The following is a 20,676-nucleotide window of genomic DNA, read 5'->3' as shown; positions in this document are numbered from 1 at the left end:
ACTTTTGAAATTTAGTTTATAGTTGTTTTATCACATGTAAAATTTAGAAAATGTCACCTTTATACCGTTTTTTTTAATTAAAAAAACCAGCGTACAATACAATAATAATTATTCATCAATTTTTCTACATTCCCACATTCAACCTTTATTTGAAATCTTCCATTAATTTCATTTCGTTTATTAAACTTTCTTTATAATACTTTAAAATAATAACGCGAAGGCTGATGGAAACCAGGTCTTTTTGTTGCGCAATGTAACGGTAACGGTAAACGGTAATTAAGTTTCGTTAAAAATGAAAGCGTTTTGAAAAAAAAAAGGCGAATATTAGGGTTTTTAGTGGGATTTTTTACAACTTTGATTTCGAATTAGAGCACTTTCCGTTAATTTTCAGGTCCATGTTTTTATATTTTTCTGAATCAGCATAAAATTCTCTATCATAATCAAAAAAAAAAAAGGAGTGGGGGGTGGGGAGAAACTGCAGTAGCGCCCAACACTTTTGTAGAGTTCACCACAACTATGAAAAGCGGATTCCAGCTCATTGATACTTTTCCATACTTAAGCATGCCTTTGTTTTGACATATTAATATGTCAAAATCTGTGCTGAAGTATAAAAAAATGTTTTGTTCGTTGTAAGTTATTGTATAGTAAAGAGTTGTCATTTTTTTAATTTGTAGTGTCCTATGGCTAAGGTGTGTATGCCGTCATTTTGTATGAATCTTTTGTCATCGTTAGCGCTGAGTGCGACTTTGTTAATTTCTTCAGTGTAGACATTGTGAAGATGAGATCGTATAACGTTCATGGTTGCAAGTTTTTCTTTCTTAGTCATTAAGCAGTTTTTATATTCTTGATGAGTGATGTGTTTTTCAATGACTTTCTTTTTAACCCCTTTGCATTTTTTGTGTTCTTTTTCTTCATGGATGTAGTAAGAGTAGAGTTTCGGTCTAAGACCAACAAACTCTATAATTTGCTTGCCACCAGTTTCATCCTTGAACATTCCGATAACTTTTTTCTTTAAACCAACCTTAAACCCAACGTTTTGAATGGCAGGATTGTTTTTGTCAAATTCGCTTGTGTCAAACTTGCTCTCCACGTCTGCGGCAATGTCTTGATAAAAATCTTCTGTTTCGATTTCATAGATGAGTCGGTGTCAGCCATTAACAATTTTGCGCGATCGTTGCATTTAGGTTTCATGTAGTCGTAGTGATGTTCAAACATGAGAGTTTTGCTGATGTCGAGGATGCTCATTCCTAAGTAAACAGGTTTGTCGTAAAAGAGTTTTGTTTTCTTCATGTGAACCGCGATCAAGTTTTCATCAAAAATGGTATTTCGCTCATAAAAAGGTTTTCTTGACAATTTTAAAGCTTCTTTTTTAGTGGTGATAAGCCTGACATCAACATGCTTTCGAATATTCTCCATGGTTTTTCCAAACACGAAGTTGTTCATGAGCTTAAAAAATTCTTTTTCAAAGTCGTTTTTAGCTTTTGCTCTTAATTGGGTGTTGAGATCAATGTATTGTTTCATGAAAGGTTCTTCTTCAATGGTGATACCTCGATGAATTTTAGTTATTTCAAGACCTAATCGTTCATAAAGTTTTAAGTCGACATGGTGGAAAACATATTTTTCTTTGTCGTTTATATTGGGAACAAACTTGTCGACTTTATTAATTTTTATTTTTTCTGGAGCCAAAGGGTAGCCATTATGATCATCGTGAAGGTGTATGGGGTAACCTAAATCGGCTTCGAGAATGCAAGGCATGGATTTCCAATTGGAGAGTTCATCTTCAGTCATCCATCTAAATCCTCTAACAAGAAGAGGTTTGCTCATTGCCCATCCATACAAATTGTTAGCGTCTAAGTATTGGATGAATTTGGATACTTTTGAAGGATCGTATTAATCGCCCATGTATTTATTATTGGCAGTTCCATGTCGGTTTGAGATCATGCTAATTCCGCCACGTATCCCTCTTTGAAACATGAGAAGCATGTCAGGGTCAGATAGAAGCTCTAACTGAATTCAAGTTAGTTTTAACATTGCATCCCAAGCCAAACCGGGGGAGGTGTAATACCAAGGAGGGTCAAGCCTGTAATAGGTACAACATACGTCTCTGAAATTTTCAAAGACATCAGCAAGCATCAGTACATCAGAGACGTTGTACAGCTCGTGGTAATCTTTAAACGTTTCACATCCAAATTCTTTCCAAACGTTTTGAGCATGCACATAGTCTTCAGAGCTTATTTCCTCATCGTTTTGTTTAGAGAAAAATGCTTCCACAGGAGGTAATTGTTTTTTAGAGAACTTTTTAATCGAGTTCACCCATTCGTAAGGGTAAACACCTTTTTTCCTTATCAATTTAAACTTTTCTCCTGAGTAATATTGAGCAACGTTTTTGCATTGATCATCAGTCAGATTTTTGGCTAAACTGTCTAAACTTCCAGCCATGAATCTGAAGCTGTCAATAAACCTTATCTCTTTCCATACTTCGCGAAGTTTACCTTTCTTATCAGTAAATTCTCTCACTTTGATGCTTTTTGTGAAGCTAATGTATTTCTCATCGTTGTTGGGTATGCAATTGAGTCTCCCACCTTATGTTTTGATAAACAAATGGCTGTCGTATCCAGACAAATTATGGAAAATGACTGGTATGAATTTTGGAATTTTATAATCCAAGTTGCATTTATTATGAGCAGCTCCTCGATACTTTCCAGTGAGATGACAGTGGTCTAAGACTTTATCACCGTCAAGATCTTTTTCTTTGTTGAAAATCTTTTTAAGGTCTGTTTCGAGCGAGTCTATGAATTTTTGAGCAACATCATCCTCGTCGCTTTCTGCTGTGTACATAACTGGTTTTTCTTTGTAAAGGCTGTCGTCAAAGCATTTGATATAGTAACAGAAGGAGCTTGGAACATGCTTTTGATATTGTTTGGTGTATGACTTTTTCGGATTTGGAGTGCATGTGTTAATAGGTTTAACGAAACTTTCAAAGTCTGCGTATACTACGTATGGAACCCTCATGGACTTGTTGTAGTTTTTAAACTGAACGGTTGTTCCTTCTTTAGGAAGTTCGATTCTTATTGGAGCGTTGTCATAACAATAAGGTTGATGATTTTGGAGCTTTTCTTCCTGGTCATATCCTTGCAGACAATTTCGGCAATAATGTTGTTTTCTTTTACCTTTTGATGTTTGCGCAGAAAATAATCAACTCAAACTTTTAATCACGCAATAATGGTCAATGTCTTCGTTTGAAATAAACAACAAGTCAACACAGTTCTCTCGATCCAAAAGTTCAGATATTCGCAAAGGGTAGGGTTTTTAATTTTCATACCCAAAGACGTTGATGCTAATGTCTGGGTTATTTCTCTCAAACTTGTAGATTTTATTAAGCTTGACAGGAAACTCCATTCCTTCCCAATGGAACTCCTCTGATTTTTTAATCAAGTCTTCGTCAATTCTTCCGTTATGCATATTTTTCAGATTCAGCGCCCTGGTGACTGACCATTTGAAGCATTGGTCGTCGTCGTTTTCCATGTTGATGATCGCCTTTTTGTTTTTCAATTCAGTAGGCAGCTCTATGTAGGATCCACCGCTGAGAGGAACGTAATCGATAAAGTTAATGTCCATTTTAAAAATCTTTGACATGATGCAATTAGATCCCAACGCATTGTATTTGACACTATTTTCTAAGATTTTTTCTTCCATTAGACTCATTAACGTTCTCAAATCTGTAACCGCTAGGATAATTTCAGAGTTTGATGAAAAGCATGCCTCCCGAGACACTTCTTCACCGGTTATGAGGCTCACAGATTTCATTTCACACGTTAAAATAATTCTTACTTTGGTGTTTCTTTCTCATTCCATGATTTGAATGGCAGACTCTCTTACTAAATTAAAAAAGGCTGCAAAGTCTTGATATTGAGAAGAAGAAGAAGGTTCATAAGAAAATTGTCTAACAGAACTTTCCGCTGAATGTTCAGTCATATTAAATTTTGTTTTAGGAGGTCTTTGAACAGGAGCATTAAATACAAGCCCTTTGAGAGACTTTATTGTTTTTTCTACTCCATTTTTATCATTGCTCACTGTATTCTTCACAGGTGTTGGAACATACGGATCAATAGCAGTAAGCACTTGGTTAAAACCGTTAGAGACTACCTTTGCAATCCTTGAAAATATTCCAGGTTTTGGAGCAAGAACAGGTTTTGGTGTAATGACAGGCGATGAATCTGAAACCGGCTCATCAAGGATGTGATGTGGTCTCTTTGCAAATGAATTGGTTTTGGAGCAATAGGAGGTTTCATCACACTCACAACAGGTCTTGGTGGAATGATCGCTGGTTTCGGAGCAATGACTGGTCTTGGAGGAGACTGCAAAGCTCTTACAAGATCCTCCTTTTTCAACTTGTAATAATGTTTAATTTTTTGCTCTTTAGCAATTTCTTTCAATTCTTTCACCGTTTTATTTTCCATTTTTTTATATCACAAGATTTTTTATTTATATCATTTTCATTTTTTAAATTCAATAGTTAAAAGAATTTAAAAAATCATCACGATTTTCCATGCGTCTTTGCGCTAAAAATCTCAAATTTATATTCATTATCTACTTTTCCATTTCGACTTTTAAAGTACTGCCAACTGTGTCCTGTCTTTTAGAAAGATTCATAAGTAGAACCGTATTCAGTCACCTCACCAGTTTCAACATGAGTTATTCTTACACCTAAAGGATTATTTCTAATTAAACCAAGTCTTTCATATTTGGGATCAATTGGTTTCTTTTCTTTTTTCCCATATTTTCTAGGTCTTCCCACAGGTCTCACTTCTTTTGAGTTTTCCAAAATCGCATCTTTACTAATCAGGTTGTTTTCAACCGCAAGCATCATGAGTGTAATTACATTGTCAGACGTTTTGGAAACACCATTTTCTTTTAGCAAATTTTTCAAAACCTTTCTTGTGTATGCCATCTTTTTTTATTATGCTAAGATTTTTTTATTTAACTCAAATTCGATTTTTTCATTTCTGCGATCTGAAGAATTTTAAAGTTTTCATACACTATGTCTTTTGACTTGAGTCAATGAATTAAAATCGCGCTTTTTAATTCTCTAGAAATCTTTTTTTTCTCCTCGAAATCACAATCCAAACCAAGCACATACTTGTCAATCATTCTTAGTCTTTCTTTTTTCTTCAATTTTTCCCAAGTACTGAGACGTTCTTTGATTTTCTTTTCCATTCGTGAAAATTCAGTCTCATCACTCCATACCAGTTTGTAAAGCTTGTCTCTCTCTTCATCACTGTATACTTTTGGAATATTAAAATCTCCGTTTTCAGTGACGTAAACAGATTCGCGAAAAACACCTGTTTTTCCAAAAGCAAGAAGCTCAAGATGTCTTTTTTTAATCATGTCGGTCTCTTTCATACTACATTCTAGAAAAAACGGAAAAAACTGAAAGGTTGTCATTTTTTTATTCTTATTGCAAATGTTTTAGATCCTTTTTCGGTCTACCCACAGGTCGCTCTTCCTTCACGTCTTTAATCCATTCGTTTTTATCGATCAAGTTGTTTTCAACCGCAAGCATCATTAACGACATTTTATTGTTTGACGTTTTGGAAATTCCGTTTTCTTTCAGTAATTTTTTCAAATCCTTTTTCGTATATCTCATTTTTTAATTAAAAAATTATTATTTTGAAGGGTATCAATAAACAATATTCATTCGGCTTCCATCTGATTTAAGTCTAAGCAACTTATCGGAAATGAGGATAGCAAAGGCCTCAGTGTTTGAAGAAACGTTTGAGTTAAATGTAGCTTTTATTTGCATATCTAACACTGAAGTTTTTAACCTCTCAGCTTGCTTGCTTACATCAAAAACAAAAAGGGGGCAAATCTATCTATAATTTAATGCGGTCAAATTGGGTTGAGCTATAATTTCGCTAACTCCATAAAGTTTATTATCAAACTTAGCTGCGTCTCTATAAGCTCTTGAGTATTTGTTGTTATTAAAGTCTAAATTGTAATCGACAGCAGGATACCTTTCACTGTTTAAAGTGACATACATGTTTTTCAAGTCGCAGTGATCAAATACCGAAGGATTCAATTCTTGACTTCCAGATTTATTGGTTTGGAATCCAACAATGACATACCTTGGTCTTTCTCTTTAAATCCATAAAGCACTTTATCGTAATCATCGCAAAATCCAAAAATGTTTTTTAAAGGAATGCAGAACGAAAACGATCCTTTATCTTCGCTTTGTGTAATGATGTAATTTTGTCTATTTTTGATTCCAGTGTTGTTGACAAGATCTGCTGAAGCTGTTGTATCTCTTTGCCACAGCTGATTCATACCCTCTGAAGTTTGAAACTTTACTGGGTATTTGAGGTATCCAATCATGGTGGTAGCTTGCCCTGGATCATAAATGGTTTCTACTTCTTGATTAGATAATTGATAACTAATTTGTTTGAACATGTACATGATACCATTGTTAACAAGAGCAACGACTTCTGTATCCGCGTAGGAAGTTCCATCCGCTTTTAAAAGTCTTCCTTCAACCAAAAGGTATGCCTCAGATGGAAGAGTGAACAAATCTTGCTGCTCAATGTTGATTCTTGTTTCACCCTCATTGTCCAAATTTTTATTAACTGGTTCGTATTCGTGAAATTCAAATCTCTCAATTTCTTCATCAACAATGATATCTTCTGTAAAATTTAAAACGTCGGAATTTGCCATTTTTTATATGCTAAAGAAAAAAAATTTTAGACTATCCAAATCACGCAATCAAAAGTCCATTTCCCATTTTTTGATTTTTTACCAGGTCTTGTATTCTGATCGCTTTGTTCTTCGACAACCCTCCTCCAGGCATGGAATATTCATCTATAATCGATGTGTTTGGAGTTGGTTTTTTGTTGACAATTCCTGAAATAATTTCCTTGCTTTTAAGGCTGAGATCACTCTTTGCAGCTTCATACGGCTTTGGAGTTCCAGTCTTGGAATACAATTTCTCAATGGTCTTTTTACCTTTGTAAATAGCCACATCTCTAGCAGTGGAAATAGCTGTAGAAGCTAGCTCTTTTCCTGCAGATTTAGTAGCCATGATTGCTTCTCTTCCCAGTTCAGTTTTTGCAATTTTACTAGCTAAAGTGGATGCTGCTCTTGAAGCGCTTGAAGCTGCTGCTCTTCTTAAGAAATTCTTAAGCGTATCAACTATTCCACTTCCACCCACAATATGCTTTTTAACATATCTATTTCTATAAACAATCATTTTTTATTTCCAAGATTTTTTTATTTCGCATCGATATACGTAATCATAGCCTTGTACTCGTCTTTATTAATCCTATTTTGTCTCAACAACTCATCGCAAATGGAAACAGCCACATTTCTTGACTCTTTATTTCCAGCATGCCATGCAGCGATGCTCAAGTTGAGCTTTTCCACAAGAGCATTTGGATCGCTTGGAAGAATAATGACGCCATGACCTTTTTTACCATTTTTATTCATCATGAATTTTTCCCAAATAGGCTTTATAATCGTGCCGTATTTTTCAGATCTCGAAGCTTTTGGTCTGTTTGGATTTACCTTAGATTCCATTGCTTGAGTGTTAATAAGTATATCTTCATAATTTTTAAGGTCATCATCAGTGTACTTGGTTTTATCAGGTTTTGACTATGAAATTAACTCCAAAAGTCCTTTTGTTCCATTATACTTTTCTTCACCAATAATGACATCGTTTTCATCGATGGTTACTTCTTCTTTACCAATATACAATTTTCCATCTTTTGTGTTAATTCCAAAAACTCTATCGCCTAATTCTTTTTTCGATGCATATTTCATCAAGTAGAAACTTGCAATACCTCCTAAATTCATTCTTTTAATTGACGACGACTCGCTTTCAGGATAGGTTAAAGCCAATGGACTGCTTTCAACCACTCTGTCAGCGATGCTCTTTATCTCGTTTTGAACCTTTTCATTGCTTTCAATCAGAGGCTTGTAAAGCTTGCTCAAATCAGTCTGAAGATTATTATCATAAATATTTTCATTTAAACTATCCTGATATATTCTTTTTCTTCTTTCAACTATTTCTCTCACAATTTCATCTCTCTTGTTCGGGTCTGATATTTTAAAAAAGTGCATTTTTTTAAATACAAGAAAAAAAAACGTAAACACAAACTTATCTGTGTTTTTTAAATTAGTTTTTCTTAGATTCTTTGAATCCATGGAAAAAAAATTTTAATTTTTCTTAGATTCTTTGAATCCATGGAAATCTATGATTTCTTAAAAAGATTGTTAAACGCTTTTATCGCTTCTTCTCTTCCTTTTTGGATCAACAATTCTTTGGTTATCTCATCAATCTCTATTTTTGATTTAGTTCTTATTTCTTTCATCATGCTCTTAAACTTTTGAAGCTCGCTTAAAATCAATTCATACTCTGAATCGCTCACTATGTTGTCTACTAAAGCTTTTGAAATGTGGCTGTTGATGGTGTTTAATTTTGACTCTGCAAGCACTTTCACCTTTTCATGCTTCTCCGCTTTTAATGCTAGTTTTTTGTTGACTTGTCCTCCTACAATGGATATAAACCCTGCACCAATAGCAACACTCTCGCATACAATCGCAACAGGAGCAGCAGCGATGGTGCTCAAAACTCCAATTCCAACAACTCCAAGCGCAACACCACCTGCTTGCAACGTAGTATCTACAAAAGAAATGATTCTGAAAGCGCGATGGTCCTTTTTGCTGAGATGTATTCTTTTTTTATTTTCTTTTTCAATCTCTTTTTGGATTTCGCTTATTTTTTGAAGACGGTAATTGTGTCCTTCATCTGATGGAGCTGTTGGAAGAACTGGATAAGTTTTAGATTTAGCATCGTAATTGTATTCCATTTTTTTATTAAGCGAAAAAAAATATTTTTTTTTTACTCATTAATGAAATTGACAAAGCATAAACTTTCCCCTTTTTTAACAATTACATCTGACTTGCTGTTATTGATAATTTCCAACAACAAGTCAACATAACTTTTTGTTGCTCCGTCTTGCGCGTTTGAAGGATCAAGCACGTTAACTAATTTGTGTGAATTCAAATCCAAATCTGCATTTCCCACTAAGGTTCCTCCTGAAGCATGCGTGTCAACGTAATTTTTCGTCGCTGAATCTGAAGCTGATGTAGGTTCTGCCAAATTAGTCAATTTATGAGACGTCATGTTAATGTCGACGTAAGAAATATTATTGTAAGCGACTTTGGTGTCTACATACCCTTTTGTTGCAGCGTCTTTTAAATTGGTGGGATCAGTTACATTGATCAGTTTGTGAGAATTCATGTCGATGATTCTAGTGATTGTACTGGATCCGTCGGTTTTAACACACAGACTCGAACTCACATCCACATAATTTTTTGTGTCAGCGTATTGCAAATTGGTTGGTTCGTTCAAATTGATCGCTTTGTAAAAATTTAAATCCAAATCTGCAGTCCCCACTACAGTACCAGTTCCACCTGACGAATGCGTGTCCACGTAATTTTTGGTGGCAGCATCATGTGCGTTAATCGGTTCACCCAAATTGATGATTTTATGAGAGTTAAAATCCATGTCTGAAACAATTGTACTATTACCATCTGTTCTGACATAGAGATCACCTGTTATAGCTGATGATGATGAAGAAGGATCATAAAAATACCTTCCCAATTCAGTTCTACCAAATTTGTCAATCATTTTATATAGGCACGACTTTTTTTTAACCAAAGTGTGTTAACAACGCTTTGAAACTCAACCCCTTCCTGCAATTTTTTTAAAGCGTAAAGACACAAGTGACCACAATAAGAAGTGTTACAAAATTGCACCCTTTCGCTGTTGTAAAAGACTTTTCAAGTAGTCTACGAGCTCTACAAGTAAAGGCTGAGCATAAGAGTCAAAGCTGTATTTTTTGTCAGCGTCTTTATACCAACATACCCAAAGAAATCCATCTGTGTTAGAATCTCCTGTATTGACAATTCCGCATTCTTTTTTTCTTGGCTTTTTTGCCAATTCATCCCTCACAAAAACACCTCTAAAGTTTTTAATTTTGAGCTTTTTAGCAGCATCTATTAATTGAAAGTTGGTTAGAGGTTTGTTTGGTAATACAATTCCTTCTACATCGATCATTTTTTAAAATTCAAAGGATTTTAAAAAGAAATCGTAGATTTCCACGGATTCGCAATCGAATCTAAAAAAATCACATTTCATCGTCCGATTCTACTTCCCCTAAATCCAATCCTTCACCCATGATGCTATGAGAAAAAGTTGCATTTTTTATGATTACGGCTTCTACCAGTTTGACTTGAATAGATACAATAGAAGGATCAATATACACCCCCTCAATTTTAAGTCCTCCAATTGCATAACATTTTTGATTGAGAAAATTATGTCCAGAAGAGCTGACTAAATTTTTATTATTACGTTCTCCTTTGATTCCATTTTTTATATCAAGATCTGTTTTCTTTCTATAAAATACAGAAGTAATGAGTACTTTGTCTTTCTCATTTTTCTTTATAAACATTTTAGCATAAAACACAGGAGCTGCTTCAGGATGATCAGGTTTATATTTTAAAATACTCAATTCGTCTGAATTAATTTGCTTTTTTCTTCCTCCATTTTTAAGTTTAGTTGACAATTTATCCACTTGACTTCTAATAAACAAAGTAATCTTTTCCATCATGCTAATAAACTTTTCTTCTTCTTTTGTTCTTCCATTTTTTGCATCAAAGCAAACAAAGGACATGGAATATCCATAAGTTTGTGTGTCACCGGATCTTTATTCTCACACACACCATACGAAATTAACGTAGGTGTTCTTATTAAAAGAGAATCATCTCCATTTTGATAAGAATATTTTACTGGTATTTTTTGATATACGACTGGTTTTGTTGCTGCGTAAATTTCTCCAACTGATAATTTACTCTCATCAAAATTTTCAATCGTAATAAAATTCATTTCTTTTATATAGAAAAGAAAATTATTTATATCATTTTTCGGAATAATGAAAATCTTTGAATTTTAAAGATCATTTTTGCAAAGAAATCACTTCTTTATTGTTCACCCAAGAGTTGAACGTATCAGGATATCCTAACCATTTGACTAAGGATCTGTTCTTTTGCTTGCGAATGACTTTTTCAATTCTAAATATACCTTGATTGGTCTTTTGCATTTCTTGTTCATAAAATGTACCTTGTATTTCTTCGCCGTGATGGTCTGATACTTTATACGTAGGCGGGTCTGTGTACTGAATTTTTGATATAGTAAAAACCTCCTCTGTGCATCTCGGTGTATACCCCTTTTCAAAATGTATACCCCTTTTCAAAATTTATAGTGATCCTCACTTTATCTCCAATGGAAAATTTAGGTTCTTGTCTTTCTGTTCTCACCTTTCCATTTAGATTCATCCATACCCTGCTTTTATTCTTTTCATCGCTAGCTTCAACTGGAGTCATTTTAATGGAAGAGTGTTTGGTGTGGTTTGGTGTGGTTGTATCAACCATTTTGTCTAAAACGTCAATGTATTTATTGGTGTTGTTAGCTGAAAAGTATTTAAGTATTTTCTTTTTCATTGTTCTATTCCATCGTTCAACAACGGAACTTTTTTCTTCATTTTCAGTGGAGTATAATTGCGCACCTAGAGCTTGTACATGCTTGTTATAAAACTCTTTACCTTTATCAACCCACATTTTAATACACTTTCTCTCCTCAAATATTTTGCTTAGAGCGCTAGCTACATCAACTCCAGTTTTACTCTTTAATGGAATGATCCATCCATACTTTGAAAAAACATCAATAACCATGAGCAAGTATTTAATTCCGTTGTTGAATTTTGAAAACTATTGCATGTCAACCAAATCAGCAGCCCATATTTCATCAATGTCATTCACAAACACTTTTCTTCTTCTGAAATGATGTATTACTGGTTTATGAAGCTCGTTTGCAAGTTGGTCCGTCCATTTCAGGTTCTCCGGTGGTTTTTTTTAGGATCCTTTAGATCTATGATTTTTTTAACGCCTAATCCGAATTTGGCTTTGGCTTTGATGATAGGTTCGATGATTTTTCGCTCGCTTATTTCTCTCTGAGTGGGATTTTGTATAGAGTTCATTTCTTCAAGCATCATTCGATCTGCTAAATTTCTGTTTTGCTTGTCGTTTAAATACTTGTAAGCTAAATCGTGATGATATGCAGCATTGTCTACTCTATCCACCGGTTTGCTCCAATCTTGATACATGTCCGTAGAAGTGAGTCTTTTGTCTAAATTGGTTCCAGGTCCTGCAAAGTTCATACCTGGAACGTGCATTTCTCCTGGAAACTTTGCCCATGGAATTTTGATTTTGTTAGAGAGTTTGTTAATCCATTCAACCAAGTCTCCTCCTTTTGCAGTCGAAACAAAATTGTTTTTGGTTGTTCCGCAGATGATGCAAGTTCCTTTAAGCATATTTCTATTGTTTTTGCTTATAGCATGGTGTAAGTTTCTTGACTCTGTTATTCTTTTGCATTTGACACAGTACATTTTTTTACATTCGATATAATAAAAAAATGGAAGTGATTGATTTGTCATGGAATGTAAATAAAAGCAAAAGGAAAAACAACAAACTTTTACCTAGAAGTATACGTGGAATCATTATTGGAAAATCAGGTTGTGGTAAAACGACTCTGCTATTAAATTTACTTTTAAGACCTGGCTGGTTAGACTATAATAATTTGCGAGTGTTTGGAAAATCTCTTTTTCAGCCAGAATATAAAATATTAAAAAACTCATTTGAGAAGAAATTACCGAAAGAGGTTATTCCTGATTTGTTTAACATTCAAAGCAAAACTGAACAATTAAACGTGAGTCCTGAATGTGTTATTGATGAAATTTCAAAAAAATGGAATAACACAGAGGATATGGAATGTCAATTTTTCGAAACAGCAGACGATGTGCCAGAACCAGAAGATCTTAACGCTACCAAAAACAATTTAATGATTTTTGATGATTTGCAATTGACTAAACAAAACAAATGTGAAAAATACTATATCCGAGGAAGACATTCTAACGTGGATTGTTTCTATCTAGCTCAAAATTATTTTATGCTGCCTAGACAAACCATCCGAGAAAACGCTAATTTTATCTGTCTCTTTCCTCAAGACTCAAAAAACATTAACCACATTTACCAAGATCATGTTTTAAGCGATATGAAAATAGAAGAGTTTAAAAAGTTTTGTAAATATTGTTGGTCTCAACCTCACGGATTTGCAGTCATTGATTTATCCTCAAAAAAGAATTACGGAAAATATCGAAGCGGATTTGACAATTTTTATTTTCCCAACTCTATATAAAAAGATGTCTGAATTTTATCTTCTTATAAAAGCAAAAAAAGAAACTCCATCCGTAAAAAACAGTATCATCCAAACGTACTTTGACAACCCCATCGAATTCGACTTGAATAAAAAGTATGAATTGGCTCTAGTTGGTTTTGATTCTGTTCACAGTTACACCAACATCAATTCGACAAATAATGTTTTCAGATACAGCCCCAATGCCAGTTCAAACAGCTACACCATTTACATCGAAGAAGGAGCGTATGAAATTAGCGAGATTAATGATTATCTTCAGAATGAAATGAAAAAACAAGTTAAAAAACTTATATAGAGCGGATGGGGTTGTTATCGGTGCAAACCTAACAACTTTAAGATCTACACTGAAATTTGGAAAACCCGGATCTACAACAAAATATTGGGTAGATTTTAACGTAAATAATAGTATAGCTCCTGTTCTTGGATTTAATAAAGGAGAATATACATACATAGAGAAAAGAGAAGATCCAATAGATCGAACTAAAGTAACAAGTTATATCGACTATAACGAGTCTGAAACAATTTCGAGAATAGACAACGTCTCCATCATCAGAGTTACAAACGATATTATCGGAGCGTCTTACTCTGACGGAAAAAGAACACCTGACATTTACTCTTTTCATCCTGACACTCCTCCAGGCTATAAAATTAGCGAAAAACCTTTCCACTTGATATACTTACCCATAGTGGTAAGCAAAGTTTCAAAAATGGAAACAGGAATTATGGATCAAAATGGAAACTTAATCGATTTTAGAGGTGAAGACATCATCAGATTTCATGTTAGAGAAAAAATAACCTCCGTACTTCAAGACCTTTTTACGAGCAGTGCTGTTCAACGATAATTTTTTTTCTTTTGTTAAAAAAAATGAGCAACTACCAAAAAGTAAAAATAAATATTTCACAAAGTCAATCTGATAAAATAAAAAAAGCGATTCAAGAAAAGACTGATGTCAATATAAGACTATCTCATTCAGATCTAGAAGGTGAACATATTCTAGCAATAACAAAATCTCAACTAAATAAAATTACAAAAGCATACAATAACGGAACCGGAGTCACACTCAAACTGAGTAAAAACAATTATCACACACTCAAACTGAGTAAAAACAATTATCACACAACTCAAATTGAAGGTGGATTTATCGGCGCTCTTTTACCGTTATTGGGTATGTTAGGTAGCACACTTGCAACAAGAGTAGTTCCAGCTCTAGCCACCGGATTGTTAGCAGGTGTAGGATCTTCTGCAGGTTCTGCTATGGTTGATAAAATTGCATGAAGAGGCGTCGTTTATTTGAAAAAGAATGGAAAAGGAATGAAAATGACTGCTGCAGGATCGGGATTGTTTTTAAGACCTTGGGTGAAACCCATTATTGGAGAAGGACTGTTTGTTAAAAATGGGAAAAAATATGAATCTGTTGGATCAGACTTATTGCTAGGTCCAAACTCACCCTTCTCAAGCATTCCTTTTTTAAATTTAATTTTGTAAATTATAAAAAATAGTACAGTGAAAAAAAAATTTTTTTAATGATATAAATAATTTCTTTCTTGTTATAAAAAAATGACTTTTGTAATTAAAACATTCGACAAAAATTTAAACAGAATAAATATACGCTCATACCACAGCTATGAACATTATCGAAAAAGCTGTATGACTGAAGAAGAAAAACGTAAAGAAAGGGCTTTAAGAAGAATGCCATGGCAAGTTAGACATTTATACGAAAGTATACTAAAAGAAGAAGAAGAAAAAAAAGAATATCATAAATATATACTTAAAAAACCTATTTAACACACACATGCAATAATATCATATTTAACGTATGACATTATTCACTTATGATGGAAATTAACAAAGTCGCACTCAGCGCTAACGATGACAAAAGATTCATACAAAATGACGGCATACACACCTTAGCCATTGGACACTACAAATTAAAAAAATGACAACTCTTTACTATACAATAACTTACAACGAACAAAACATTTTTTTTATACTTCAGCACAGATTTTGACATATTAATATGTCAAAACAAAGGCATGCTTAAGTATGGAAAAGTATCAATGAGCTGGAATCCGCTTTTCATAGTAGTTTCACCAACATTGTTTACGCCTGTTATAGTTCCACTAGAGTATTCGGCACATTTTTGTAAATACATTTCATCAAGTATTATGCAGACATCTTGTGACATTTGCCATCTTCAAGTAATAATTTTGCAACTTTTAGTGCATCAAAGTTACCAGAACAAATTTTCTTTAATAAAGAAAGTGATGGTAATCAAACTTCTTCCAAAAGTACTTTGTAGGATTGCAGAGATTTAGAGTGCAAAATAATGCATATCGAATTAGGTTCCCAGAATGCATTGGTTTTATCAGATATTTTATTTTTTCAAGTTCTTTGAAAACTGAGAATTTTTTTTCTGCTTGACTTCTTAAATAGGCAGGAAAGTTTTCAAACATACTTTTACGAGTTAATGTACAATTATGACCATTACGAAAACATTTTGGTAAAGGTACTAAACAACCCTTATAAAACAGTTTTACGTGTAAACTCTCGTCAACTCGTATACACTCAATAATTTCTGGTATAGAAAGTTCATTAAACAACATTTTGTAAAATACAATATGATCATTATGTTTTAGCATTTGGTAGCCACTTGTACATGGAATATCACCAATACAATTTATATTTTTTATTAAACCATTTTTAAAAAATTTGCTGCTTTGATCATTCTGGTAAATACGTTTTGTTGGAAATTTTCTTTCCAAATTTATTGTCGGTATAGATGATTTTGATGTAACATTTGGATGTATAGTTGGTATTGGTTTTTAATTTCTTTATTAAACGAGATCTTTTTTCTTGTTTTTCATGTTTTAAATACTAATCCTGAAAATGTTTTGAACAATAACTGATGACTTAGTTGGTATCCAGATAAATCTATTTACAAATTTTATACATTTTTTTCTTAATTCTTTATTTACTGGAAATAAAAACACTGGCACCATATCATGTCTGGAAAAATTAGAAAAACAGCCAACAACACAACATTTGTTAACCATTCTTTATTTTCAACATTTCAATTTTAAGTTTGAGTAGATTCGTTATACTTTTATTCAGAACCGCATACTAATCTGGCCTTCTATTTTTTCGGCAAAAATGCGGAATATTAGGCCGTATAATTTAAGTATGCCATGTAAAATACATAGATAGAATCAATGATGATGAATATATCCCTGTATATGATAAAGTGGTTTTACAAAAAGTTTTAGAAATGAGAGAGGAATTGAAGAATAAGCCATGAACAATATTGTTTGTTCACAAAGAAACAAAAAATTGACTATGACAGAAAGCATGCAACAGCATCAAAGTATTGTGTTAGTCAGAAAGTACTTTTAAGAAACCTTAAAAGAGATGATAGGAAAGGTACAAAAATGACTTTCTCTTGGCTGAGTCCATTTGAGGTTCTTTATATTTTATCAAATTCTACATGCTTATTAAGGAACAGTAAAGTAAATAGCTAAATGCAAAAAACATACTCTCTACACCATCTTATACAATTTATTGAAAAGAAAACTAATTCAAAATTGTTTGAACTATTATCTTCAGAATGTGGTGATAAAGATGAATTTCAAGGCCACCTAAACCTAATGAAACATCCCTCCAAAGATATTCGCCAGAAAGTTGCTGAAAAACTTGCTCTCAAAATGCTTGTTATGCCAGATCTTATTGATGGAAAAGAAAATGATGTACCTTTGAAAATACATGCATTCAAAGCTGATGGAAATCGTTTTTTATGAGCAATTTTGTTTTTACTGTCAGGTTCTGAATGTCAACGTGTATGTGTTCGCGATCTGGTTTTGAAACACATGACAACAGAACCTTACTCTCCAGTCTCTCAGGATATTTAGGTGATGACGTGGAAAGTTATCTCACCAAAAGTGGTATGGCCCCAGATGGTATATAGTCTAAAGATGTAGTGATTCTTGGTAGTGCAAATCTTATTGGAATTGATTTAGCGGTGTGGTCAATCACAGGCCAAAAACTTACATGGCTAAAATATCCAGCTTCCACAATAACTTGACCTACTAACATCTCATACTTATCTTTTAGAAAATAAAAACAACAATCATTTTAATTTTGTTTTGTCACTAAATTTATACTGATATAAAATGTTGTTGGTTTCACTTGTTTTTCATATTATTTAAAAAGTATTTACAGTCCTATTGGAAGTATATCTAAACCCATTCATCAGATATATACGTCAATAATATATGACCTTCATTTTTTGGTAAACTTATTTGATATATGTTTCTAAATGTAAAATCTTCTAATGCTAAGATTAAGGGAAAATGCATAACTTTACATAAAAAAAACGAATCAAAATCTAGCCTGGAAAGTAAACTATCAATTAATGTATGCATTAAATAATTTAAGTTTCATAGGAAGTAAAATTGAAGCATAAAATATGTATATTTTTAACCGCCCCTCCCACAAACTTTAACATTTCTTATTTACTTAATGAAGTAAAAAAATAACGAGCGCAGTAAATTTTTAACTTTGTAATTTTACTGCGCATAAATTTTTAACTTGTAATCTGCGCAGTAAAATTTTAACAGAGTAAAATATAAACATTACACCGGCCATCAACAGCGAAATTATATCTCTAGCTTATAAACAAGCTAAAAACAGCATAAAAATATATTTTTATTTGAAATAAAAGAAACGAAATACATTTTATTGCATGTATTGATAGACTTTTTTATTATCTTTACACCTATATATAAATAAATATGCTTAAAACAGCAGTTACGAAGTACGAAGAATAAACTCAAAATAGGAACTTTAACACAAATTTCTGTCAGCATGAGTTTGAGTCTAATGCTTACTCAACATCCGACTTTTTAAAATCAAAACGAATTGGTTTTAGATGCAGCTACAAATAAGTTATAAAATTGACATACAAAGTTTAAAAAAAATTAAAACTTGATTTTTATGATTTTTGCCAATTTTCTCCTTTGTTAGGCCCTGTTGTGCAGTGGTAGCGCCTCAGAAGCAAAGGATTCGTGGTCCAAACCCTACGTATGGGCAAGTTTTACGACATCGGTTTAGAAGGAGGTGTGAACTTCCAATTAAATGCTCATCCGCGGTGCTCTGTGATATTACCATGAGGACTTCTTAGGGCACCTAAATAAAATTAAAAAAAAAAAAACACATCATAATGATCTTTTTGAGCTTTAATTACGTTAACGACCTACGCCATACTTAGTATGTTGAAATAACGCGTAAAGTTATAAACAAAACTTAATGTGATAAGCAATTTTATCGACCTACGTTTGAGCGATGTTAACCACTGATCTTTATAATAAGGATGCGCTAAATCCGGTTTTTGGTCGAACACCAAACCCGAACGTTCGGCCGTGATATTTTGCCGAACTCCGAATGGTTCGGCAACCAAACTATTGCTAATTTTAATTATAAGCATTAGTTATTGAACTCGATGTGAAAACCAGGCTCTAGAGGGGGTGCAGTTGGTGCGCCACACAAGGGCCCATAACAGTTTAGTAAATGCGATTTGCTCAACATATGTTAAGCAAACAACATTTATTTTACGTTACCTAGTTTGCCATGCATCTTGTTGTTCCCTTCACGACATATCTGGCACCAGGTGGTTAGATCGAAAAGAGTGTCAAACCATTTGTAGCTCACCTTCCAGGAGATTCCTGTGGCACAGAATATTAATTCCTATTGACATTTGCAGCAAAGTCATTCAAGACAGAAACTTGACTTTAGAGATAGAGGTTTCAATTATAGAAAGCTTACTTTCACAATTAGTAGCTATTTGTGACAATTGGAAAGCAATGTTGAATGAAGCTAAGCTTGTTGCATCTAACCTTCATATAGAAATAAAATTGTTTAGGAACGGTAGCAGAAAACAATTCCACGATAAAAATGAGTATAACGAGTGAGGTAGGAGAATCTCCCTTGAAATCCTAAATCCGAAAGCAAATTTTTAATATGATATTTGATAAAATTCCTGTAGGACCATTGGACAATATTCCTGTAGGACCATTGGATAATATTCCTGTGGGACCATTGGATAATATTCCTGGAGGACTTACAGTTCTTTTTAGCGCCGTAAAACAGATTTCTTCAGAAATCTTCAACTTTCTTTGGAACAACCAAAAAATGACAGAGGAGGAATTAATACACGAAGCAGCTAGTTTTGTAAAGAAATTTCACTGTAGGTTTGTTTAACAGAATATTAAGACTGTCTGAATTATGTTTTGTTGTAGATGACTGTACGTGTACTTTTTATTTACTCTTTATTTAATTTTATCTATGCTTTAATTCAAACACCGTGCATATATATGTGCTTACTTATATATACACGGTGTTTGAATTAAAAAGTTAATAGTAATATTACAAAATAAATAATTAAATTTTATATTAAAATTTAACTTATTTCACTGTAGCTACCAGAAACGGTACAAATGAGTTATATTTAGAGTCTAATCTTAAAAAACATGATATTTTCCAAGCTTTGCATTTTTTGCATGTTTGCCGAACTATTGCCGAGGCTCGGACGAACGTTCAGCATATCCCTACTCTATAATAACATTTTATAGAGATTAATTATCATAAAGATCAGTGATGTTAACCTCTGCTTACCGATATGAGATAAATGATAGAGTAGCCGTGGCGCAGTGATTGCGCACTTGCCTCAGAAACAAAAGAGGCGTGAATTTCCTTTTTTATGCTCCTGCGCGGTGCTCTGTGATAAGAACATAAGGACTTCTTAGGGCACCTTAAAAAAAATAAAAAACGGCCCCAGAAAACATTTGATATCGAAGTCCGATGTTGCGTTAAAAAAAATTAACAAATAGTTCTGCGCAAGCTTTACGCATGCGCAGAACTATTTGTTAACTTTTTTAACGCAACACGTAAACATGGACAGCCATTTTTTAATATAAAGTAAATATATTAAAAAATGGCTTTTAGAGATGTCCATGATTCTGATTACGGGGCACATGTTGGTCTCAGCAATACTAGAACTAAACTAAGAAGTTCTTTTTACTGGCTAGGTTTTTTTTTCTTTACTTAAATACAGATTTTAAAAACAGAATATTGTTAAAGTTTTCAAAGTAAATTCTAAATAAAAAATACTAAATTGGGTCAGTTAATTATGATACTACTATAGAGTAGAAGTGTTCGAAATTCGAAGTTTTGAGTTCCAGTTTATTCAATAATCGAATTTCGAACCTAAAGTTCGATATTTAAAGAATTGCTATAAAATAGTATTAAAATGTCTCAAAAAGTCGCTGTAAAATAATATTAAAACGCTTCAAAATGGAGGACG

The 20,676-nt window shown here is 33.2% G+C and overlaps 1 protein-coding gene across 1 annotated transcript; it reads right to left on the bottom strand.

Moving 5' to 3' along the window:
• Positions 1-11,009: 11,009 nt before the first annotated feature.
• On the bottom strand, positions 11,010-11,784 carry LOC149877679 (uncharacterized). Its single transcript, XM_090073592.1, has 2 exons — positions 11,578-11,784; positions 11,010-11,279 (listed from the first exon to the last, which is right to left on the bottom strand). Exons 1-2 carry the CDS (start codon positions 11,782-11,784, stop codon positions 11,010-11,012), a joined length of 477 nt encoding a protein of 158 aa, XP_089929718.1.
• Between the last annotated feature and the right edge of the window lie 8,892 nt (positions 11,785-20,676).

The sequence above is a fragment of the Hydra viridissima genome, unplaced genomic scaffold (assembly GCF_058129835.1).
Source record: "Hydra viridissima isolate aposymbiotic clone 2 unplaced genomic scaffold, HvirCarnegie_v1 scaffold_16, whole genome shotgun sequence".
In the NCBI taxonomy this organism is placed as follows: domain Eukaryota; kingdom Metazoa; phylum Cnidaria; class Hydrozoa; order Anthoathecata; family Hydridae; genus Hydra; species Hydra viridissima.
Note: the sequence above shows the minus strand (reverse complement) of the source record. Positions and strands in the feature narration are given on the sequence as shown.

Excerpts from the sequence above, each read along its gene's own strand:
- LOC149877679 (XM_090073592.1), bottom strand. The coding sequence starts at position 11,784 with ATGGTTATTGATGTTTTTTCAAAGTATGGATGGATCATTCCATTAAAG. Across the intron at positions 11,280-11,577 it reads AAAATGAAGAAAAAAGTTCC|GGGTATACACCGAGATGCAC; the intron begins GTTGTTGAACGA and ends CATTTTGAAAAG.